Source organism: Botryllus schlosseri, chromosome 4 (assembly GCF_051294905.1).
Source record: "Botryllus schlosseri isolate E-star chromosome 4, Bs_hap1, whole genome shotgun sequence".
In the NCBI taxonomy this organism is placed as follows: Eukaryota; Metazoa; Chordata; class Ascidiacea; order Stolidobranchia; family Styelidae; genus Botryllus; species Botryllus schlosseri.
The window spans coordinates 22,991,595-23,014,653 of NC_137239.1; the positions used below are offsets into that span (position 1 = coordinate 22,991,595).

Consider the following 23,059-nt stretch of genomic DNA (forward strand, 5'->3'; position numbering starts at 1 on the left):
CTGATGGAATTAATCATTTTGAAAACGTGTAAAATAGGATCGGTATGGATGTGATCCATTCTCAATGCAGCTGAGAAGTTCGGAGTGTAGTGCAGTGGAGAATACTCCATGAGTTGCATATATTGACTCGAAAGACCGAGTCATCCCAACATTGGTTTTAGCAGTTAACTGTGCCAAGATATTATATCAGCTGTCTGTTGGTATTAGTCCTGGTGACTCATCACAAGTTGACTTGGTGTGAGCGACTATAACGTAATCAATGCCTAATTGTCTAATGTCTATTATTAACTTATTTGGATATCAACATTTGCGGAATCTATAACCAAACCGACTGCTGCATTCTGAAGTTGATAACTGGAGATGCCTTACTACCATCCCGTCATAAAATCTCGACTCGATAACACAGAATGATCCAGATATATGTCGACAAACGTGTCCACACAATCTTGAAATATTTCATTAATATATTATGTTGTTGTTGTAGTATGTTTGTCTACGCACTTTTCCATATTTAAATATATCTATATATAATATCTTATAAAAACTTACTTCAGTCGGATATTTATCCTATTACAATTTGTACCAGAATATGTGGAGACCAGATATTCAAGCCGAATTTTAGCCCAGCTCTCTGCAATATTTATTGTTACTTCGGTAGATGTGACTTGTGACCTGTGATCCCCGCAATAACAGCTCATTTTCTTACTTATTCTTGGATTGTATGCGCATGAATTCAATTATTTGTGGGAATTGCGGCTAAAAGTACAGCAGCTAAGGCAAAATAATATCACCTTTTTTGATGGTGGGTGTATATTCTGCCATACATTGCCCACACTTACCTGAGTAGACTGATATATCATAGACTTGATTTTTGATTGTAGTTTTGTCAAGCACAAAATGAGCAATGCATATCATCTAGGAAATGACTATTTTACAATGGAAACTCCATTGTAAGCTTATGTTGGTATTGGTGTTTACTACCATCGATATTGCATGTGGTTTTAATTGTACCTGTTGACTGTATGTGCCCCACTGTGTCTTTGCTTGAGGTAATTTCAAGTTTCTCGGTGATGTCATCATGTTATTATTGATGCAACCATCTGCTTCTTTGACTGTATTTTAAATTATCTTCACGATTATGTTTTACTGTATAATTGCTCGGATAAAATCTGCTGATTTATTTCTTCGCTTTGCTAGTTGACAGTGAAATATATTTTGCAATTGTGAAGTTGAAGCTATGGTACAGGACACTGAATAGTTTGCTGTCCTATCGTAACTAAAACGGTGTGAACGTAATTTTGAATTCAAGATAGTGACTGCTCGCAAAAGTCATATCTGTGAGGAATGCTTATTGCAAATTATATCAGTCACTTAGCCTGCACTTGCGCTACAAATGGTTGCTTGAGTCAGTAGGGGATCCATTTCAAAATTTGACTTCCCGTGTCCATCCTTACAGCCAAATTCTAAATCACAAACCGCACAGAAATTTCACGAGTGAACTGCCATACCACAAATTATTGCTCACTGGCCCAGTGTCTGATTTTCTGTATTATGTATCGCTGTCTCGAAAATGTACTGTTACTGTGCTAATTAATAATAGGCTATATTCTGTACTGTCATCTTAAATATATATACTGCTAGTGCGGTTACAGCCATGCAAGAGTACACTGATGCCCACCGTTACTTCTTGCAATCTTTGATGCAACGAGGTGTGGTTGACGACAAGGAATGCCGCACTGTGCTGGAAGACTCAAGCGAAATATCCGGTTACGACCGATCCGAACGTACCATTAATTCGTTCGTAGCAGTAATTAACAAACGAATCCAACCGTTTCACTTGGAAATCCGGAAGGGCGTGAATGAAGACGATGGTACCGATGTGTATGCGTTGATCAGCATCACGGACCATGACATCAACCGGCTCACTGTCGGCGGATATTTTTTGAAGTTCGAAATAGACATTTTCAGGAGGATCGTGGACTGCATCGTCACGTCCGACGAGGGGACGATGTCGTCTGTCGACGCCTTGAACATCACAGAGGAATTGCCGCAGAAAAATATTACAAAGTCTGACGTGCAGGTACTTTAGGCGTTGCGTGTGGACAAAGGTGGTCAATAGGGCTAGGCTAAAGTTATTCGATTCTGGATGAGCAGGCCCTACTAGTATTCGAGAAGTACTCGTCATGAAGTCATAACAATGTGATGAGTTGGAAAGTTCAAATCTGTTCCATTTATGCTACCCAGGGTTGTAACCAAGTCACAAGGCTCCGAGTCACAAGTCAATCTCACTTTTATAGTTTTGACTCGAGTCAAGTCGAGTCATTTTCAATTCACTACCGAGTCAATTCCGAGTCCAAGTCAGCGAGCAGAGGGTCGAGTCATGGTATTATGACCCGAGTCCAAGTCATTGTAATGACTGCTCAGTTTCTAGTTGAAGTCTTGGTAAACCCACTTTTTATAACTCTGTAATATTAAATGGTTCGCATTTATAATATACTAATTTTCCTAACTTTTAGCATTTTGTGGTCGCATTTCAAGTACAGTACCTGTAGCAATAGACGAAATCCCAATAGTGTGGTTACTTTGCTATTGTTTGAAATTACAATGAAATGTCGGTCCTGACCGTCTGAGTCTCGAGTCATATGACTTGGTTCGAGTCATGCGCAATGCAATGACGCAAGTCCAAGTCGTGTCAAGTCAATACACAAATTGACTCGAGTCGAGTCATTTCTGTATTTTGAGAAAATGACTCGAGTCATCAGAAAATCGTGACTCGAGTCATGGCATTGCGCATGACTCGAACCAAGTCATATGACTCGAGACTCAGACGGTCAAGACTGAGTTTTTGGGAAGTAGCGACCAGCCTGAAAAATTGCTCGACTACATTTGGACACGCGACACAATGAAAAATGACAATTAACCGTGCGTCACTTCAGCATTTGACTTTACAACCTCAAAACTAACCCTAAACCAGAAGTTGACCCTTATATATATCCTAACCTCAACCCTAATTCTAACCCTATCTCGAAATTTAACCCACATGCTGAAATGTCACATTCAATGAGTTGCATGCTCATATGTCTATGTAGGCTACCCTACCCGAAAAAATCCAAACTATTATCCATATTGCGGCATGTAACTTGGCTAATTTTCTTTGCGGTTATGTGTTTACGGAAGGCCTAGACTGCATATTTGAACTTTCTAAACGTGCTGTACTGCTATGACAATGTAGTAAGTGACGGATGCTCCACCCGAAGCTTAATACCAGATTCAGAATTGAATGACTCAGCTAGTCGATTTTACCCAGCTCTATAGGATATTGCAGGAGGATATCAGCGCTGGTGTGTAGGCCCCACTAATTCAAATAGGCCTATGAGATGATATTCTTGAGCGCTAATACATATCCTCGTTTCAGTGTTTGATTTCAAAGCTTATCTCCCATCGATGGTTAGGAGAAAGGGAAGGTGTCCTCTTTCTGAGTCCGCGATCCGTGCTGGAGCTCGAACCCTATCTCAAGGACCAGCACCAAGACTCTCTGCGCCACTGCGGCATTTGCAAGGAGATGGTGTTCCGCGGGCTGCGTTGTGTCGGCTGCGGCGTGCGCATTCACGGATACTGCTCTGTGACTTATTTCCGCGGCATGTCCGACGAGGACAGGAAATGTCCTTCGTGCCACGCTCCCATGCCGTTGTCGGATAGCGCCTGGAGCAGCAACGGGTCTGAAGACATCTTGAAATTGTCGAAAACGCGGAAGAGGCGACGTTGATTGGAAACGATATTTTGATCTGCAATGAGAATTTGTGCTGTGTTGCAATATCCTTCAGCGATATTCACGAGACTGATCTGTTACATCAGTTAATCAACGAATACACAATCGAGCATGTGTTCTAAGGCAGTGCTCTTCAACCTTTTTTGGAGTGGTGCACCCTACAAAGTTGTAGCTCCGACTCGTGCACCCCTATCAGGTCAAGCTACATGAAAAAGGTCATCAGTTTCAGTTTCATATGCATGTTAAATTGTTAGATGTCGGTGTTCATACTGCTTAGAATATGGGTACCTACTAAAAAAGGTCGTCACCTTCACTTGGCTGCCGAATATTGGTTCGTTACAGAGGCTGATTACTGAAATTAGGTCGACAAAATCACAAGCTTCCCCCCTGGATGTTAATTTTTAAATATTTAAAGTGTATTGTTGCTCATGCACCCTTTCGCACTGGTGCACCCCATACAGATTTTCATGCACCGTGCTCATCGATTGGAGAGCACTGCTCCCAGCCTTTTTTAGTTCGCAGCCCACTTTTAATGCAAGTTCTATTGTGCAACCGCAGATATGATCAAACAATTGAAAAACAAATTAATAAGAAAAGGAAAAGTGTATTCACATGCAATTTACTATAAATTCAAAAGTTGAGTTTGCATAATAGACATGGTCAGATCATGATCAAGTCTAGACTTGGTTTTTGATTTATACCTATAAAATTGCTATCATGTCAATTATAAGATTGCTGGCATTCCATACCAACCAAAAGCAGCCCTCTTGTTGAAGTACCATTCAGAAATTCTTGATCCCCACTAGTTGGAAATCACTGCTCTAAGGAGTAGCTAGAATTTTGGTGTGATGCCTGTTGTGATAAAAGCCCTTCTTGAATGTTTCCGCGTGATTTTGGAATGATTCTCGGACCATTCGATTGATACCTGATGAGAACGATTCACACTACTTTCTCGGGCGGTTGTCTATTTTGACTACCTTCACTTAGGATACTTTCGGTTGTGCAAAGTAGGAAGATTATTTGTGGATGTTTCTGTCACGTTCTGAGTGAAATATCTCGTTTACCGTTGTAACTGAATCTCTGAATGTATTTTTGGATCTTGCCCCAATTCGTAGTGGCATTAGTTGCAAAGATGCATCCAGCAATTTCGAAAGAGGCCACTTTGGATTGTAAACTAGAAGTATGCGTCGTCTCGACCGAATCTACTCTTTGAACCTACTTGAGTAATTTTCAAATCTTCCTTACTTCTATCTACTTGTAAATGGGTAAAAATTTACGCTGTCACTTCTACTTGAGTAAAAACAATGACTGCTTTGACCACTTCCGTGCATGTGCCTCTGCTTCATCAGATTCTGAGAGAATCTGGCTTGAAGGTAACAATGTTCATTTTTGTACGATATATTGTTTGTTATATCCTTCCTCACTGATATCATTATTTTTATAACTGTCTAGTCGCGGAATGCGACTGTACTCGTTTTTTTACATGTTTGCAAAGCTTTTATGTCCGATCTCGGTTTCAGACATAGTAAACTTAAATATCTCCCGATTCGGCCGATTTCTAAACTTCTCAGTGTTTCCGCGCTATCTGCTATGACAAATAAAGATGACGGCATTCCCGAATTGGATTGTTCCGGCGCGAAACACTCGCTGTGGCTCGTGAAAGTGCCCAAGTACGTCGCCGCGAAATGGTTGGAAGGAAAGGGCGGGCCGGTGGGGAAAATGAAGATACAATCGTGAGTCGAATAGTCTCCAACGAAATCTCAGCTCGCTTGATTAAGTCTTCACAGCGAGATATATAAAACTATACAGCCTCTGTAGGCTTAGATACAACTGTTTATTCCAGTGGTTCTCAACCTCTGGTACGTGAAGACATTTCAGGTGGTATGCAGTAAATGCATTTCATTTCAAGTAAAATTGCAGTCTTCACAGATCTACTATAAAAAATGTCTTCATCGAATGCTTTAGGCGTCATTCGACTCGACTTATGGAGAAGAAACGATTGCAACCATCGCACTAAATATTGCCTTATTAGAGTGTGTTGTGAATAACCAGGAGGGAATTATCTCGTGCGTCACATACGCTTTGAAATTTACGGGCTATCTTATCTGCTAATCCACCCATGTTAATAATCCTGTATACATTTGGGGTTGAGTTGAGTTTTTCGTTAATTTTTGGTTTGCAGCACACTTATAGAACCTCGAGGTGGTACTTGGTAAGAAAAAGGTTGAGAACCACTGATTTATTCATTCTCTCTTGACAGATTGGATTGCATCCAAAAACTAGTTTTTACATACAATTCAGAAGTTATTCATAGAAACTCTACTTGAATAATTATTACAAGTACTGTACATAACTTCGTTACCAATGACCGCTGGTTTTGTGGGGGCGATATAGGCCGGTTGCGATTGATAACTGGGCGATGATGAAACTGATTACTAAAATATGGTCACTATCGTTCAGTGACAAATCTTGTGAATAAAAAATAATGTCGTTCTATAAGACATCGGCCTTGAAAATAAGGGCAAGTCTCATAAGGATGGCATGGCAGCCCTGGTTAATAATCACTAAAAGTGTAAAATGATCGTGCACGTCGAAACTAGAATCAAGTTCTTGGCTTCAAGTCGAGTATTCGAGTATCTCTTATTATGTTGAATAATTCTTTGAACCCATAGCAGACGATATAGAAAATATTAAGATCTTGGTTGCTATCAACGTGGTTGCTATCTTATTATGTTGTCATATCAGTATGAAAGTAATGGAAAGTTCAAATATGTACCTTTTATGCTATCAAAGAATATAATGTCCGTTGGACGCCACAAAGGTAATTTGTAGCTTTGTAACATGTTTTCTGTGCTGCGATATGACAAATCAGTTTTTGAAGTCCACCACAATAGAAAATACTATCGAAACTAATTTTCGTTCATAAATTAACTCTTAGTGAAATCGAACGTCTAATTTCATTATTCGAAATTTTTTTTTTACCACTCGACTCGAATCATTGTGCCCAGCCCTGGTCGAGATACCACTAGTGTTTTTTTCACGTCAGGAAATTTGGAAAGTCTCAAGTCACGTTCCGGCTGGACGAATCGCTCGCGAGAGAGGGCCCCAACGACACCGACCCGGCGATCCCTGTCGATCACAAGTTTTCGATGCAAGGAATGGGCCATCAGACCCTCGCCGTTTTCTCGCAGTCGCTCGGACCAGGCGGTGAGTGTTTCGTGATGTTTTCAGCAAAGATGATTAGGTTGGTCAATAGGCCTACCTGGCTGGGCATACAGATGGCGATTGCCGTGGTTGCGGGGTTGGGACATGGACCTCGATTACCTTCATTTTCCACTTCCAATTGAAAAATTTCGGCTTGTTTTGGAAATGTGTCCCTTCTGTTAATTGATTAATAAGAAACTTTCAAATTCGATGTTACTCCTGCTCTGACTTGAGTAGAAGTACTAGCCAGGGCTGTTGGTTCACTGGTCGGTTCATTATTTCTCTATATTCCAACCCTTTAACTTTAAACTCATCAACTCCTAATATTTTCTTCGAAGATCTCAAACTTTTAATTAAATACATTCGTAGTTATTAGCTTCGTGAAAGTATGCCCATGTGAAAAATTTCACTTGTGTAACTGCAACGGCCGGTTAGATTTTACAGTAGTTGGAGAGTCAGAGTTGGGGCATTTTGACTAGAGCCCGACCGATTATCGGCTCGCCGATAATATCGAGTCGATATCACGCTTGGAGAGAAATATCGGTATCGGCCATTGAAGGTAAAAAAATATCGGCCTTTTTCGTGACGTCACAACATGGTGGCAGGGAGTCAGAGAAGTCGATAGAAGACGTGAGGGTGGTAAATTATAAAAATAAATGGCCAAGCTGTATATAGTGCATGCTGCATAGAGGGCAGTAGGCGTTCCTATCTGAAAAATATTGTAGATAACTAATCACCGTTATGCCCCGCTGACTTCGTGGGAATCCCCCTGCAGTAATCAATCGATCACCAAAGACAGAGAGCAGCTGGATCCTGGATGGATAGTTGTCTGCAGAAGATTTCAATCAGTAAGAGAAATGAGAACTTCAATCATGCTGGACTGGCCCTCGTGATGATAGAGAAAAGCGTCGCGTCGAAACGTTTCTCTGAAGATAGTGCTATTGGTTCGGTACCAACAGAGCTAATTATACCAGTAATGTATGAAGTCGTCTGACACTCTGACTGAGGGCTGAGACCTGCGGGGCCACCATGATAGGAAATATGCGAGCATAGAGGGCAAGAAAATCAAGCAAAGGTGGAGTAAAGCCAATAACAGATCCGAACATTTTTGTTTCCATGATGACATTGGCCAATTCTGACAAAAGAGCGTAAAATATTGATCAATTGATTGTTGAAATGCTGGTCATGGTCAAGGCCCAAGGGGGATGGGTGGAGCAGTTGCAGACATGGACAATTTGAGTTGTTTTCAACTTTCTCTTCAGCTATTTGTTGATGATGTGCTGAAGGCTCCAGGTGCTCTGCCAGAAGAATATCAATATTTGGTGAAACCATTGAAGGAAAGATCCCCTGCAAGGGAGCGGTGGAACCGAAATGAAGAAAGATTTCCAATCCTTGCTGTGCCACTAGGTACCAAGTGAAAGACTGCTCACTGTGTTTAGTACTATATACATCATTTATGAAAGACCACAGAAGTTCACTCCTTGGAGAAAGCGCCGAGAAATTGTGCTTCGTGAACTGTAATCTGCAACTGCTGGATTGGTGCTTTTGATATATTTTTATAGCCCCTAGATCATTTATTTCATGTTCAAGCATATCAATGGCTGTAAAGTTGTTGAAATAAATGCTCTGAGGCGTTAAATATGGGCCTTGAGCTAGATTCCATACATTTTGAATATCGGCTGAATATATCGAGGTTATCGGTGGAGGTACTGGATATCGGTGTTATCGGTATCGGCTCAGAAATCCAATATCGGTCGGGCTCTAATTTTGACCAACCTCAACTCCAGGGTTGTAATGATCCGAGTCACGATTTTCTGATGACTCGACTTGACTCGAGTCATTTTATCAAAATACGGAAATGTCATGACTCGACTCGAGTCAATCTGTGTATTGACTTGAATTGGACTCGTCATTGCACATGAATCGGAACAAGTCATATGACCCTAGTCTCAGACTGGCAATTCTATCATTTCAGTGTAATTTCGAAGAATAGTAAAGTATCCACACTGTTGGTATTTCGCCTGTTGGTACTAGTACTTGAAAATGCGACCAGAATCATTTAAAACTGAGGAGAATTAGTGTATTTTGAATGCGAATCATTCGATATCATCAAGCGGGATTATATAAGGGGGTTTCAACAAGACTTTAACTCGAAACTGAGCAGTCAACGCAATGACTTGGACTCGGACTCGAGTCAAAATACCATGACTCGGACTTGACTCTCTGCGAGCTGACTTGGACTCGGGACTTGACTCGTTGGTGAACTAAAAATGAATAGACTTGACTCGAGTCAGAACTATGAAAGTGAGATTGACTTGTGACTCGTGACTTCGTTACAACCCTGCTCAACTCCAGCTACTGTGTTTTCCCTTGACTCTAAATGGTACTCTCCTTGAACTAACGCCGACTCTCTTTACAGGACTCGAAAAGCGTTCTATCGAAGGGCGTGTGGTGCAGAAAGCCGACTGCATGCCGCAAGGCGGGCAGAAATACATGCAACTCAAAATGTCCCAGATCCTGTCGGCCACCAAGCCTTCGCGCACTGTTCAGCAACTTGATCGGGCCGTCAGGAGCAACTACAAGCCCGTCGCTCGGATTCGAGAAGAGGTAACTTGCGTTTGAAATTCGTTATGGCCATGTATCTTTGGCAAAGTAAAATGTTAGTAAGATTGGTATCAGTGGGATCGTACCGACTAAAGCAGAGCCTCTCAAACTGTTACTCGCAAAGGCCAAAGAGAGTTTATATTACACAAACTGGACACTACTATTAACCCTTTCTAATCGGCCGGCCTACTGACCAAAATTTTACTGCATCCACAAAAAAGACGATAAAATGTCATCCATATGGCTTAAATCGACGCCCAATATATTGCCGTAAACCTGAAGTAGCCGCCTAGCGGTCTGAGATACTCTTACGGCTCAGACGCCAGAGGGAATAGCGGTGTGCGAGAAAATGTTCTCGATTTCTTGAAAATAAAGTACAATTTTGTTCTTCTATATCTCCTGACGTCATACTTAGGCCCTCTCTTGGTATATGACCACTTGATTGCGTTTCGCATGAATCTCTACGCTCCAACGAGACATTACACGCTACTATAGCGCTTCATTACACGCTACTATAGCGCTTCATAGCCCAGCGCTACGATCTTGGAAAGTTAGACATGAAAAGCACGAATCATGCGGCCGCCGCCGATGATGAGTAATCGATTACGTAATCGCGTAATCTCGCGGAAGGCAATTCACCTCCAATTCTACATAACATAGTAACTATTTTATATATCTCCATGCTATTGAAGTGGTATCAACCCCAGTGGCTTGTTATATGTAACTTGCAACTGCATAACGGATTCGTAAGTATACACATATTGGCTTATTCGACACTGCCCAGTGCCCATATACGCTCGAGAAGTCATTTCATGTGATACATTATTGCTTTATTTCACATCAATTTGAACTGTATTCTACACGGCTAATGTTCCATGTATGATCAACAGTAGTCATAGAAGCCAACAGTAACTTCGTGTACCATCTAAACCGATATATAATTGCCTCTATATGATGTTGTTAATACAGGCTCTGGTACCAAAATAGCCTAACTCTCACGCTTATAATGGCCAACCATATGTACAATTTGCAATTGCCTGAAGCAATTGTACATCTGTTTGAAGCCGCAACGAGTCGGATGAGCTTACGCAGCCATGATTTTCACGTAAGAAGGTATTGCCTTCTTTCACGTCGATTTGAAACATCTCTACGTGCTAATCTTCGATATAAGGACTTTCATTGAATAGTATGACCAACAACAAGTCATAGAACATAACTGTAATTGGTTATATGACGTCTAGAACGGAAGATACAATGGTTTATATTCCAGGCGTTCATTCACGCGAACATCATTACAAATTCAATTTTGCGGGAAACGTTTTTGCGTGTTCAATCTGCATTTGAAGCAGGATATGCATTGATATAATAGGTTGTACATAGTCTTATGTATCCGTATTCATAATAACTATCCATATAAATCGATTGTTACAGTTTAGAAAGTAATGCAGGTCGAGCTATCTTAGAATAAATAACGACTCCTCCGTGTTAAACAATCGCGGTCCAGTATACTGGTCCGCCGGTCGCAAAGGGTTAACTATTGGACGCTTCATTTCTTATGACCTGGGATTTTGGGAACTCTCATTTAGTATTTCTGTTTCCCTCACTTGTTGATAAGTTCAATGATTGTGGGATCGTTAGTTTACCCGTGTTATCTAATATCCTACGCTGGATGCTACTTGCTGCTGTTGAACAGATTATTTTCGACTGAAGATATATCTCTATCCCCTGTGTATCGGGTCAAGATAGATCATTCATCAGCAGATCGTGTATTCACTTGTTGCAGGTGATGAACGAAAAGAAGATGAAAGACGTCGGTAAAAGGTCGAGGGGCGAGAAGGACGAAGTGATGGAAATGCTTTTCAAAGCCTTCGAACGGCATCAGTATTACACTATACAGGATCTCGGGAAGGTCACCAGGCAGCCCATAGTGAGTGCAGACGAAATGTTCTCATGTTTGCCTTGCTCATTGCATTACATATCACTCACATACATATGTTGTTCTCTCATAATTTGAGTGTCCAACACTCGACTCTAGAGTCATTCGGGATTTGCGATCACTTTTTATGCTTTTTTATGTGGTTACACACCAGGAGTCGGGAACCTATGGCTCACGAGCCATAAATGGCTCTTTGATAACTTTCAATTTCGCACTATTTCGCATGTTATTCATCGATATTGTTGCAACCTTTTCGTAGATTCTAACGGCCACAGTCGTTATTCTTGTGGTTGCGGAGACAAGTCTATGTGAGGTCAGCAGAGTGGCGTACCTAGCACGTTTGAGGAACTCGGACCCCCCCCCCTTTTCAACGTCTTAAAATTTATGTCAAATATTTTCATGTAAGCAATGCCCATTTATCAGTCCAATTAACTAATGTTTGATATATAATAATGCAAATGGGCCAAAGGGGGCGAAAATGTTAGAACGACCAGGGAGATATATTGAATTAGTACGGCCAAAATATGCATGTGAAGACGGCTTATTCTGCATATGACGCGAAAAAAAGGTTAGCTCAACAAAAAGTGGACGCTGAAACTAGTTTTCCGAACACCTGTTCTGAAAAATGACCCGTTTTTAGTCAATCAAAGTTGGGTGAATAAATTTCCCGTTTATGTCCTCTTTCGAATCTGTAAATTTGGGGGCGAAAATTTCTGTCGAGCTTGATACGGGGGCGATGAGTCGAAAAAGGTTGGGAACCACTGTTCTAGTCGCCTGGTTTGCCCCTAATGAGAATGTCGGATCGATAATATTCGGGTTTATTCAAGGTATGAATCTATTATGCAGTTATATATTGAAGTCTTGTAAATCATCTTCATATCTTGTAAAATATATTAAGCTGCTTTTAATGGGCTTTTCAGGAGACTACTTGCATGCAGTGGTTCTCTTTTTTTCATCACGCTGCCCTTTATGACAGTGAAAAATTTCGCGCCCCCCTAATCGTGATATCAAAAAATATCAAATCCAACGGATAGTTTGATGCCATTGAAAGTTATTGCTGTCGATGAGCGAATTCTGAAATTCCGACAATATGCAAAGTAATAACAATGAAATGAGGGTGAATTGCGCCGAGCACGAAAATTTTTCAAGTCAACTGCGGCTTCATGCCCCCCAGTTTGAGAACCACTGGCCTAGTTTGGTGGTTGCGCTCGAGAATTGAAACTGTGCTTTCAAGACTTTATTCATTGCAATGTAACTCGTTTATTCGAAGACATTACGTGTGCCGCATATCGGGAGTGAGCAACACGATAAGAATCATATATAAACAGAGATCCAAATCAAAAGCAATTTGGCGAAGTGTGACGTAACATGCGGAAATCAACTCATACATTACACGAAATGACGTTGGACAGGGATATAACAGTATCTATTTATAGTATTCGAGTTAACAAGCATATTACCACAAGTCACCAAGTCGAAAACCGAAATGTGCGTTGCGTACACGGCGTTTTGCTGACCCACTTGCGTATTTTTACAGTCGTACCTGAAGGAACTTTTGCGCGAAATCGGAACCTACAACATAAAGAACCCGCACAAAAACATGTGGGAACTGAAACCCGAGTATCGGCACCATGACGGGGAGGGCACCAGCGCTGAAGGCTGACGTCAGTATTTATCGCCGAGCGCTCGAAAATTGAAACCAAAGCTGCCGATAGCTGCCGCGTGCGGGCTAGACGCGCCTTGGAGACTGTGGAACGAGATATTATTGAGTTTTGGAACGTTGCCCGTCGACTGGAAATATCCAATGTGGATGTGTATCTGAATCCAAAAGTACTGAACGATCTAGTTTGAAGTTTTGAAATTTGGAACGTTGCAGCGAGCAATGCGGAGTTTGTTGGACTTATTTGTCAGGAGAGTAGTTTTGACTTCAGACACGAGAGCTAGATTACTTGGTTTTTCCGACCGATGAAAATGCTCACCCTCGTTTTATAGTGCTTGACGAAAAATGGCCGGCTGTTCTCCAACTCTAACGTAACGGGTGCTGTTTGTATATTCATTGTATTCGCGCGTTTCGGAGATTCTGCACGGTCACGGGCGTTGTTGTTTGTGCTTTAAGGCGAGCAGGCATCTCGCGTTGTGTAAAACCCACTCTGCCGTCCTGTGGTAGGGCTGTGGGCAAAATCGAGTACTTGACTGATTCGAGTCCTAGTCTAGCGGTAAGCTTCGAGTTGAGTATTCGAGCACTGCTGATTATGGTGTCGCAACAGTAACAGTGACTATCAAAAAAATTTTCAACTTTTTGCTATCACAAGGAAACTAATGCCTATCGTGCAAATAGTCCGCATGAATATTCGTAGCCTTGTTCAATATGTTTTTCGAGGTCCGTGGGGACATATGAGCATGAGACATTATTTCATGCGACATATGAGCATGTGGGTTAAATTACGGGTTAATATATATATATAGGGGTTACTTTCAGGGTTATGTTTCGGGTTAGGGTTAGTTTTTGGTTTATAAAGTCACATGGTGAAGTGACGCATGCTTAAGTATCCCATGCTCAACTGCAGTTATCTATTGTGTCGCATGCTCGTATGTCGACCGACCATTTTTCGAAGCTGAACTACGGCCAACTGAGGCTGCAACGGCGTAAATAAAGTTTTGAAACTGTTTTGATTTTGAAATACTACTCTCGCCGTGTAAGCGTATATTTTTGTTACTCGGAAAAAAATTGACTCTCCGTGCTCAACTCGGATCACAACAATGGATACTGGACTCTGAATCCAGAGCTCGAGGCGTTTTGCCCAGCCATAACCACTAACCAGTGGTTGTCACAATGTCTCTTGTCAACTTCTGCGATGTCCGAAGACTTGGTAGGGCTAAGTTGATGATATGACGACCCACTGTTGCCAATATTGCTGACCATCGTTGACTAGCAATGACTGAACCTCGGTACAGGTTTGCCTAGCCGTTTCCTAACCACTGCCCATAATTGTGGTAAATACTTCTTGTAATTCTTGTTGGTATGTGCGACCTGAACCGATGACATGTTTCCAGTGCTTTCTTTTAGGTATTTTTCTTGCGAACGCACGCCTGCTAATTCCATCTGCTTACATATTTAACCGTTTTCATTTCTCGTTTTAGCATGCTCCTCGTAGTATAAAACTCCTATGCCTAAGAGAGACGTGTGCCAGAAGTTCGCTTGCGAGATACAGGCCTGCCTCGACAAGAATCACTTTCAAGAGTCCAAGTGCGTGCAGGCTATCGAGCGCTTGCGCGCGTGCTGCGAAAAATATTCCCACATCCCGCAAGTCTGCTGTTCGGGGTTCGGCGCAGACCGCGCGCCCGCCAAAAAATGATGCGTCTACGCGGAATCGCAAAGTCCGCGGCGTTGTTGGAATGCGCGGCGACCAAAGTTTTGCACCCGCAGGTAAATTGTTTACACACGGACTGCGCGTTACGCGCTAATCAACGCTCAGAACACGTAGGCAATCCTTGGAGATTCTCACACCTTGTAGGTAAAGAGTCGGTGCCTATGTGGAAGGTACATTGGCTCTACCTGATGAAACGCAAGGCCGAAATCGAAGGCGAGCCGGAACCGACGCCGCGCGCGGCTCAGCTAAACTGGGATTATAACGCAGAGCTGAGTGCGTTTGCGCACCGTTTAAAAATTCAAGTTCACGCAGATGTCATCAAGCTTGCGTTTACGGAACCAGTTCCAAACTGTTCGCGCGAGAACGACGAGAGAATGGTCGAGACCGGGTCGGGCGAGAACAACGATCAGCTGGTCGAAACGGGGCTGATATTTTCCGCGCGCTTTTTGCGGCTGTACGTGGCCGAAGCTTTTCCGTACGCAGGCCGAAAGTGCTGCGACAGTGTAGTAGATTATTTGTTATCAGAGGAATTGCTGTCGTACGTCGCTAGTAATTTAGGTTATGGGGATTTGATACAATCAGCGGAAGCTGATGTAGATTCGAGAATGCTGCGACGGTGCTTTTTAGCCAGCGTGGCCGCCGTACTAAACGGCCCCGGTGGCCGACTGGAAGCCGCGAAGTTTTTAAATGACTTCTTGGTAACTGATTTGATGAATAAGGACATCGTTCATGATATATGGCGACCCGCAGACCCCATGAAAGAACTGGTCGGCGAACTGCGTTCGAGAGGCTTGCCGGCGCCCGAAGTCAGGCTGACCAAACGGGCCGGTGTAAACTCGGTTCAACCCGTGTTTTTCGTGGGGCTGTACCGTGACGGGGAAATGCTGGCGGAATCGGCCGGGGAGTCTGTGATAAAGGCGGAGGCTGACGCCGCGAAAGTGGCGTTGAAGCGTCTGTATCGCGTGGACGTAGCGCGGTACGTTCCCGCGTTGGACTTGTGTGACGATCCCGGTTTTGTGGAGAAGATCGAGAGGTTACCGGTCTCTGAGCCTGTCGGCTCGCGAGGTCTAGAATCCGTGTCTGCCTCATTGCCTCAGTAATCGAGGCATTTGATATAAAATAAATCTTCCGTGCTATTTTGCTATGCGATACCGTAAGACGTTTTCCACAGCCCACACTTGGAAGATATAAGTGAAGGTCAGTTTAGTATTATTAATATTTCATCATTTGAAGACATCGCAACATTGCAATAAAAAGAGAAGAGGGGAGGTATTGAAAACGACTTACAGCGGAGCGGTTCGATCGAAAATACTGGTCACGTTAGCCTAGAACACGTATATAAGAATAGGGCAGTGGAGTCAGTTTTTCGTTAAATTTTCTTGAGGCGGTGTGAACTTGCTGAAATACTCTGCAACTGCCTCACTCTTCAACCAAGTGTTACTAAAATGCCGTTGTGGTTACAGCAATTGAGTTATTGACGAAGGCGGGTTTTCGCTAGCCGAATATATCTTTAAACTGGAGTGACCCGCTAGACCATTACTTGGTACTTATTTCCTAGACCTCGGTTCGATTTTCACGTACATTTCCCCGAATTTTCAAAAAAAGAAGACATTTGACGTCTTCCGAGAACACTTTCATAAAAGTAGAAAAAGAGGACATATGGTAACCCTGTTTAAACGAGCCTAAATATTTCAAAATTCCTTTGGATTACGTTGATTCACTTTGTGGCAATATGCAATGAATGGAAAATTTTCTTAGATTGCTGTGAAAAATACTAATTCGAAGCTGGAGTCAACCGACTCCGCACAGTCCACAACCCCGAATATGATGCATTTTGTACACTGATTTTATAGCAACAGAAGACAACATAAAAGTTCATGCGAAGAAAATGTGGCATATCTCGATCTCTTGGGTAGTAAGTAATCTCGAGCACAATTTATCAATCTAATTTAGGGTTACCATATTTCAGCAACCCAAATTCCGGACACTCTTAGCGCTCATTAGTGGATTTCAAAATGAGTTATGACGTCACACTAGCAAAGCTTTGCTCGTAGACCAGAGGTGGTCACGATCCGGTTCATGAGTATGTGGCTGTGTGTTGTGAAACCGGGACCGAAAGCACATGTTTTCACCCGCCCAATTAAACAATGATTTTGAGCCCACACACAAGCGTAATCGATGCAACTTCTGGGGAGAGTGCTTGCTATATGAATCTGCTTTCTATATACATCTGGTCGTTAAATTATTTGAATGAATTCTGTCAATAATATTGGTCGTTCCATATTTTACTATATAGATACTACTCTCCGCCCACATGATTAGAGTTAGCGGTAGAGCTGGTGGATGATGAGTTCGAAAATACAGGGAGCGTAATTGCTTTATAAACACCCCACATCCACTGGTTTCCAACCTTTTATGGTCGCGCTCCATCTCAAATTTGAAAATGTTCCGTGGTCAAGATCAAAATTTGACGAGCTGATTACTAAAAGAAGTCAGCACCTTTGCCCCGACTTACTCAAGGGCTATTTTGGAAGCTGACTACGTTCAACATATTCGCAAACCCCAGAACAAAGGCAAACGACCCCCCGTTTGGAACCACTATCTTTGAATAAAGCATTTAAACGGCCTTAACGATCTCTAGGAATATACCGTTCTCCTATAATTGTGATTATAATTATAGGCTTATTCCAGTAAATGAAGATTGTTTTTATTTATATTTTATTGCAGATTTTGCGAGGGTGGTAGTCTCCGTATTAAAATCTATCAACGTGATAGAAAAGCGCGCGCAGCGCGAAGAAAAATATCATGCATCAGCATAAATATTCCCCAAAAAAATTATTTTTATGCCGATTTTCGAAAAAATTATGAGCCTACGTCAAGTCTTCAAAATTCCGGACATTTGGCATATTTTAGAAATTCCTCCCGGACGCTAGTTTGAACAATGAAATTCCGGACATGTCCGGGAAATTTCGGACGTATGGCAACTCTAATCTAATTGGAATCTTATTCGCCTTCCTTTTCTTGCCACATACTTTCTAAGCTATGTAGAAGTGTCACATGAAACATTCAGCAGACGTAAAGGTGCTATATATTTGATTGCAGCAAGTCGTTCGGCGTCTAATCCGTGATTTCGAGACGTGCTATGTCGGGTGCATCGAATTCGCGAGTGATATTGGTCGGCGGCACGACAGCAACTTACGATTTGGAAAAGGGAAGCACGAGCCCCTGCCTAACTTTGGATATGTCATTCGTCGCCTTGACCTCTCCAACACATAGTTATGCTGTCACGAGAATATATATTCTGGGCGCTATGAAAATTTACCAGGAATGTCCCAAAAATATACTAAAAAATTGCTGCAATCTTGATAAATTAACTACAAAATGAAAAATTTGTCAAATAGCCGTAACTTATCCCCGAATGAGCCATATATGACTCGCGAGTCATAGGTTCCCGACCACTGGTATAAACTGGTATCTCTGTTCAATTTCGTGGAGAGTTGCGGTCTAACAGCACAAATTCTTGACGAACTGTTGTCCCTCAGTTCTGTGGCCTAGGCCAGCTGGTGTACGATATCGCTACAAACGGAGGCCATTTGTGTGTTTTTCGGACGCAACTGTGCCCTGCACATGAATTTTCTGGAAATCTGTGGCCTGACTGCACAATATATTGGTGACCGGAGGCCTCTCTGATCATTTTTATAGCGAATTGTCGCCTCTGTGCCCAATTATACCTATCATCTCAGTTCCGTGATAAACTGTCGCCTCGTCTGTGATTTCGTTATAAATGCATATCTCTTGCAGGGCTGTTGAGTCAGAGTTTCGCCAAGTTTTTCCTCAATGCAGTCGTGGTTTCAAATTTTTTTAGCACTTCTTGGAGTCGGAATCGTGCAAAAATAGTGAATGGAATCGTGGTCGGAGTTTGTGAAAATACTCCCGACTCCTACTCCAACTTCTTTACTATCAAAGAAAGTGCTTTCAAAGGTCTCTTAAAACTACTCATAATAAATGAATTAGAATTTGTATGTACCAACAATCACTGTTCTTATTAACGATAATGGGGTAATATCATATCACTTGGTCCAGGCCATATCCCAACTATCTCGAAACATCATGAAAATTGGCATGCTTACAGAGCTTTGTTTTCTGATTTCAGAAATACAAATTTCAACAAAAAAGGTCAACTAAATCCGAAGGTATGACTGTCCAAAAATTGCCATTTTTGTGATCGCTCAGGCGGAAAAATTGTCAGAAATATAAACATGTAACTTAAATTTGCCATAATTCGATCAAATTAGGGTTGTTGAGGATGACACTTTCACAATTGTTCATTTACATCCTACTAGATACTTTGCCCCCTACTTTGACTCCTGGGGTTGCATAGTCTGACCTTTAACCCTTTGATTCTGCGCATGTCTTCGAAAATCGCTCACGCGTGACGTCATTTTTAATTGCAAATTTCTTTTGACCAAGAGGTGGTGTCATCAAGTGTAAGGTGTCATTGGAAAGCTCCTGATAAGGACTTTCAGAATCAACTATAACATTCCTTGCTATAGAATCATTACATATCATAAGAGTGCCATGAAACTAACCTGCAAATAACATGTTTCAATTGAAAATCTCACCTTTCTTAACACGACACAAACTCTGTAAAACAACTAATTTTACTTTTATTCTATATACAGTAGGCCTACCTATTGTACTATACACAAGGTAGTCAGTATAACTCAGAACAGATAATTGCTGACATAAATTATGCTGGAAATAATTTTGGGAGATATTTTTAAAATAATGGAGAAAATTTGCTACACAGTTTGAGGTGAACACACAATACTTCAAAAATTAATCAGAATTCACAACTATCGCAATGATAATATGCAATATCTCATGCATTGTAGTCTTCATGTTATGGTGAGATATTAACAATGCACATATCAGAGTCTTCATGCTGTTGGTGAATCTCCAGTAAAGCTGCATTCTCTTTATGGAAATCGAAAAATTAGATACGGGAAAAGAAAAATACAAGAATTGAATCTCAATGTTGAAACAAAGCTTGCCAAGGTTTTACATGTTGATGAGATTCAAGAATTTGTAGGGACGGGAAAAGACGATTATGAAAATGAAGTTGATTTTGAAATATCGTATCAAAAATACAAGAAAAAACAATAGCCCTAATTCAAGAAGACCTCAAAAAATTCAAATCTTAACAATTGGTCAAGAATGAAAATCTCGGAAATTTTTGGAGTAAGTGGAAGGTTGTTGAGAGATGCGAAACAGCAAGAACAAGACACTGGAGTTATTCTTTGCCACCACCACAAAAATGGAAGATGCTTTCAGATGAAAAAATTGAAAAAGTTGTGAAGTTTTTTTGAAACAGCAAAAACAATAGGATGATGCCGTTGGAAGACCGAGTTAGCATCAAAAAGAGTATGTATAAACAACACTGAAAGTCAAAGAAGTTTGGAAGACATATCATCAAAGATAAATATATATATCTGATATGTGCAAGTTCATAGTTGATATCTCACCATAATATGAAATCTACCAACCCGCTGACATTGATTTTCGTTGTTATTGTCCATTTCATTGTTTAGTGCTGGTCGTTGCCCAAATGTATTGTGTAGAATACATAAAATATTGCATCTTATCATTGCGTTAGTTGTGAATTCTGATTCATTTTTGAAGTAGGCCTAGTGTAGGGTTACCATATTTCTGTGACCCAAATTCCGGACACTCTTTAGCGCCCCTAGTGGATTTCAAAATGAGTTATGACGTCACACTAGCAAAGCTTTGCGCATAGATCAGAGGTGGTCACGATCCGGTTCAGGAGTGTGTGGCTGTGTGTTATGTAACCGGGACCGAATCCACATCTTTTCTGCCCCTTCGCGCCCAAATAAATGATGATTTTGAGCCCACCATTGGGTAATCGATGCAACTTCTGGGGAGGGGGGGGGCTTGCTATTACTAAAAAAAGTCACCACCTTTTCCCAGACTTACTCACGGGCTATTTTGGAAGCGGATTACGTTCAACATCTTCGCGAACCCAGAATAAAGGCAAACGACCCCCCGTTTGGAACCACTATATTTAAATAAAGCATTTAAACGGCCTTAACGATCTCTAGGAATATACCGTTCTCCTATAATTGCGATTACAATTAGGCTTATTCCAGTAAATGAAGGTTGTTTTTATGTATATTTTATGGCAGTTTTTGCGAGGGTGGTAGTCCCCATATTTAAACCAATAAATGTGATAGGAAATCGCGCGCAGCGCGAAGAAAATTAACGTGCAGCATGAATAATAATCTCCAAAATAATGTTTTTATGTTGATTTACGAAAAAACTATGAGCCCATACGTCAAGTCTTCCAAATTCCGGACATTTGGCATATTTTAGAAATTCCTCCCGGACGCAAGTTTGAACAGTGAAATTCCGGACATGGACGGGAAATTCTGGACGTTTGGCAACCCTAGCCTAGTGTGTGTTCACCTCAAACTGTGTAGCAAATTTTTCTTCAATTTTCAAAAATTATTTCCAGCATAATTTATGTCGGCAATTATCTGTTCTGAGTTATACTGACTACCTTGCGTGTAGTACAATAGGTACTGTATATAGAATAAAAGTAAAATTAGTTGTTTTACAGAGTTTTTGTCATGTTGAGAAAGGTGAGATTTTCAATTAAAACATGTTATTTGCAGGTTAGTTTTATGGCACTCTTATGGTATGTAATGATTCTATAGCGAGGAATGTTATAGTTGATTCTGAAAGTCCTTATCAGGAGCTTTCCAATGACACCTTACACTTGATGACACCACCTCTTGGTCAAAAGAAATTTGCAATTAAAAATGACGTCACGTGTGAGCGATTTTCGAAGACGCGAACAGAATCATGGGGTTAAAGGTCAGACTATGCAGCCCCAGGTGTCAAAGAAGGGGGCAAAGTATCAAGTAGGATGTAAATGAACAAGTGTGAAAGTGTCACCCTCCACGGCCCTAATTTGACCAAAATATAGCAGATTTCAATTACATGTGTAAATTTCTGACATTTTTTCCGCTTGAGCGATCACAAAAACAGTAATTTTTGAACGGCCACATCTTCAGTTTTACTTGACCGATTTTCGTAAAATTTGTTTTTCTGAAATCAGAAAGAAAAGTTTTCTAAGCATACCAATTTCCATGATAATCTGAGATGGTGGGGGCATAAGTTGAAATTTTTCTGGATCACCTGACATGATCTGACCCAATGATAACATTTGACATTATTTGCAAATTCCAATTCAGTTGCATAGAGGAATATTGCAGGATGCATCTTCGTGACCAACGCGAAAGAGGAGGCATGCACACTTAGCATCACTGTTGGGATCAAGTCACTACCTTCGAGTCACGAGTCATTTCGAGTCATTGCACATTTTGACTCGAGTCAAGTCAAGTCAATCGATTTTCGAAGGTGACTCGAGTCAAGTCAAGTCAGTCGATTTTTGGAGGTGACTCGAGTCAAGTCGAGTCAAGTCAAGTCAAGTCACGAGTCAAGTCACAATTCAAGTCAAATTGCCTTTTGAGGTATGAGGCGTGATTACGTCATTGCATTTTGCTAGCTGTCTGAAATACAAATTAAGCGGTCATTGATATTGAACCGATGAAGGGATATAGAGTTAAATATACAGGCAAGTGAGGCGCTGTATCGCTCACATAGAAGTAGAACTAATAAACTACGTAAGTAATTGCACAGCCTCAGTTTATAGTTACCAGCCCAAATAGAGAATAGAGAAACGAATTGATAAGATGTAATACATTACCCTTTTGCAAATTGATATGATACAATTCGAGCCTGCGCCAATGATTAAGGACTATATAAAGTAATTTTAAATACAATTTCAATAAAGCAGGAGGTTTGGTTGTTAAGTTAACAGAACAGAACAGGAATAGACATTTTGGTATTAAATTAGTTTTCTATACTATAGTTAAGACAACGTAGGCTGTAAGCTTCGATCACGTCGTTTGCGATCAATGTATTTGTGAGAGAACAATGTAGTAGGCTCAGTAAAACGCACGATCATTGAATGATTGGTCGCTCTCACGGGTTACACCAGCGTTGCGCGAGCAATCCGAACATATGCATTGATTTTTATCGACACCGATTACTTGATGACTTGAAATTGACTCGTGAATTTTGCTCCGAGTC

General features: G+C 41.3%; 3 protein-coding genes across 3 annotated transcripts; all 3 read left to right on the forward strand.

The window, feature by feature from the left end:
- Nucleotides 1-27: 27 nt before the first annotated feature.
- Nucleotides 28-5,290, forward strand: LOC145438281 (non-structural maintenance of chromosomes element 1 homolog). The gene is made up of 2 exons (XM_080315677.1): nucleotides 28-2,080; nucleotides 3,416-5,290. The coding sequence occupies exons 1-2, from the start codon at nucleotides 1,655-1,657 to the stop codon at nucleotides 3,764-3,766; spliced, it is 777 nt and encodes a 258-aa protein (XP_080171803.1). The 5' UTR covers nucleotides 28-1,654; the 3' UTR covers nucleotides 3,767-5,290.
- On the forward strand, nucleotides 3,786-14,654 carry LOC145438279 (general transcription factor IIF subunit 2-like). Its single transcript, XM_080315673.1, has 5 exons — nucleotides 3,786-5,502; nucleotides 6,816-6,976; nucleotides 9,393-9,580; nucleotides 11,361-11,504; nucleotides 13,051-14,654. The coding sequence occupies exons 1-5, from the start codon at nucleotides 5,270-5,272 to the stop codon at nucleotides 13,174-13,176; spliced, it is 852 nt and encodes a 283-aa protein (XP_080171799.1). The 5' UTR covers nucleotides 3,786-5,269; the 3' UTR covers nucleotides 13,177-14,654.
- A 1-nt stretch (nucleotide 14,655) lies between these two features.
- LOC145438272 (large ribosomal subunit protein mL44-like) lies at nucleotides 14,656-16,033 on the forward strand. The gene has a single exon (XM_080315661.1). The coding sequence runs from the start codon at nucleotides 14,866-14,868 to the stop codon at nucleotides 15,982-15,984; it is 1,119 nt and encodes a 372-aa protein (XP_080171787.1). The 5' UTR covers nucleotides 14,656-14,865; the 3' UTR covers nucleotides 15,985-16,033.
- The last annotated feature ends 7,026 nt before the right edge of the window (nucleotides 16,034-23,059 follow it).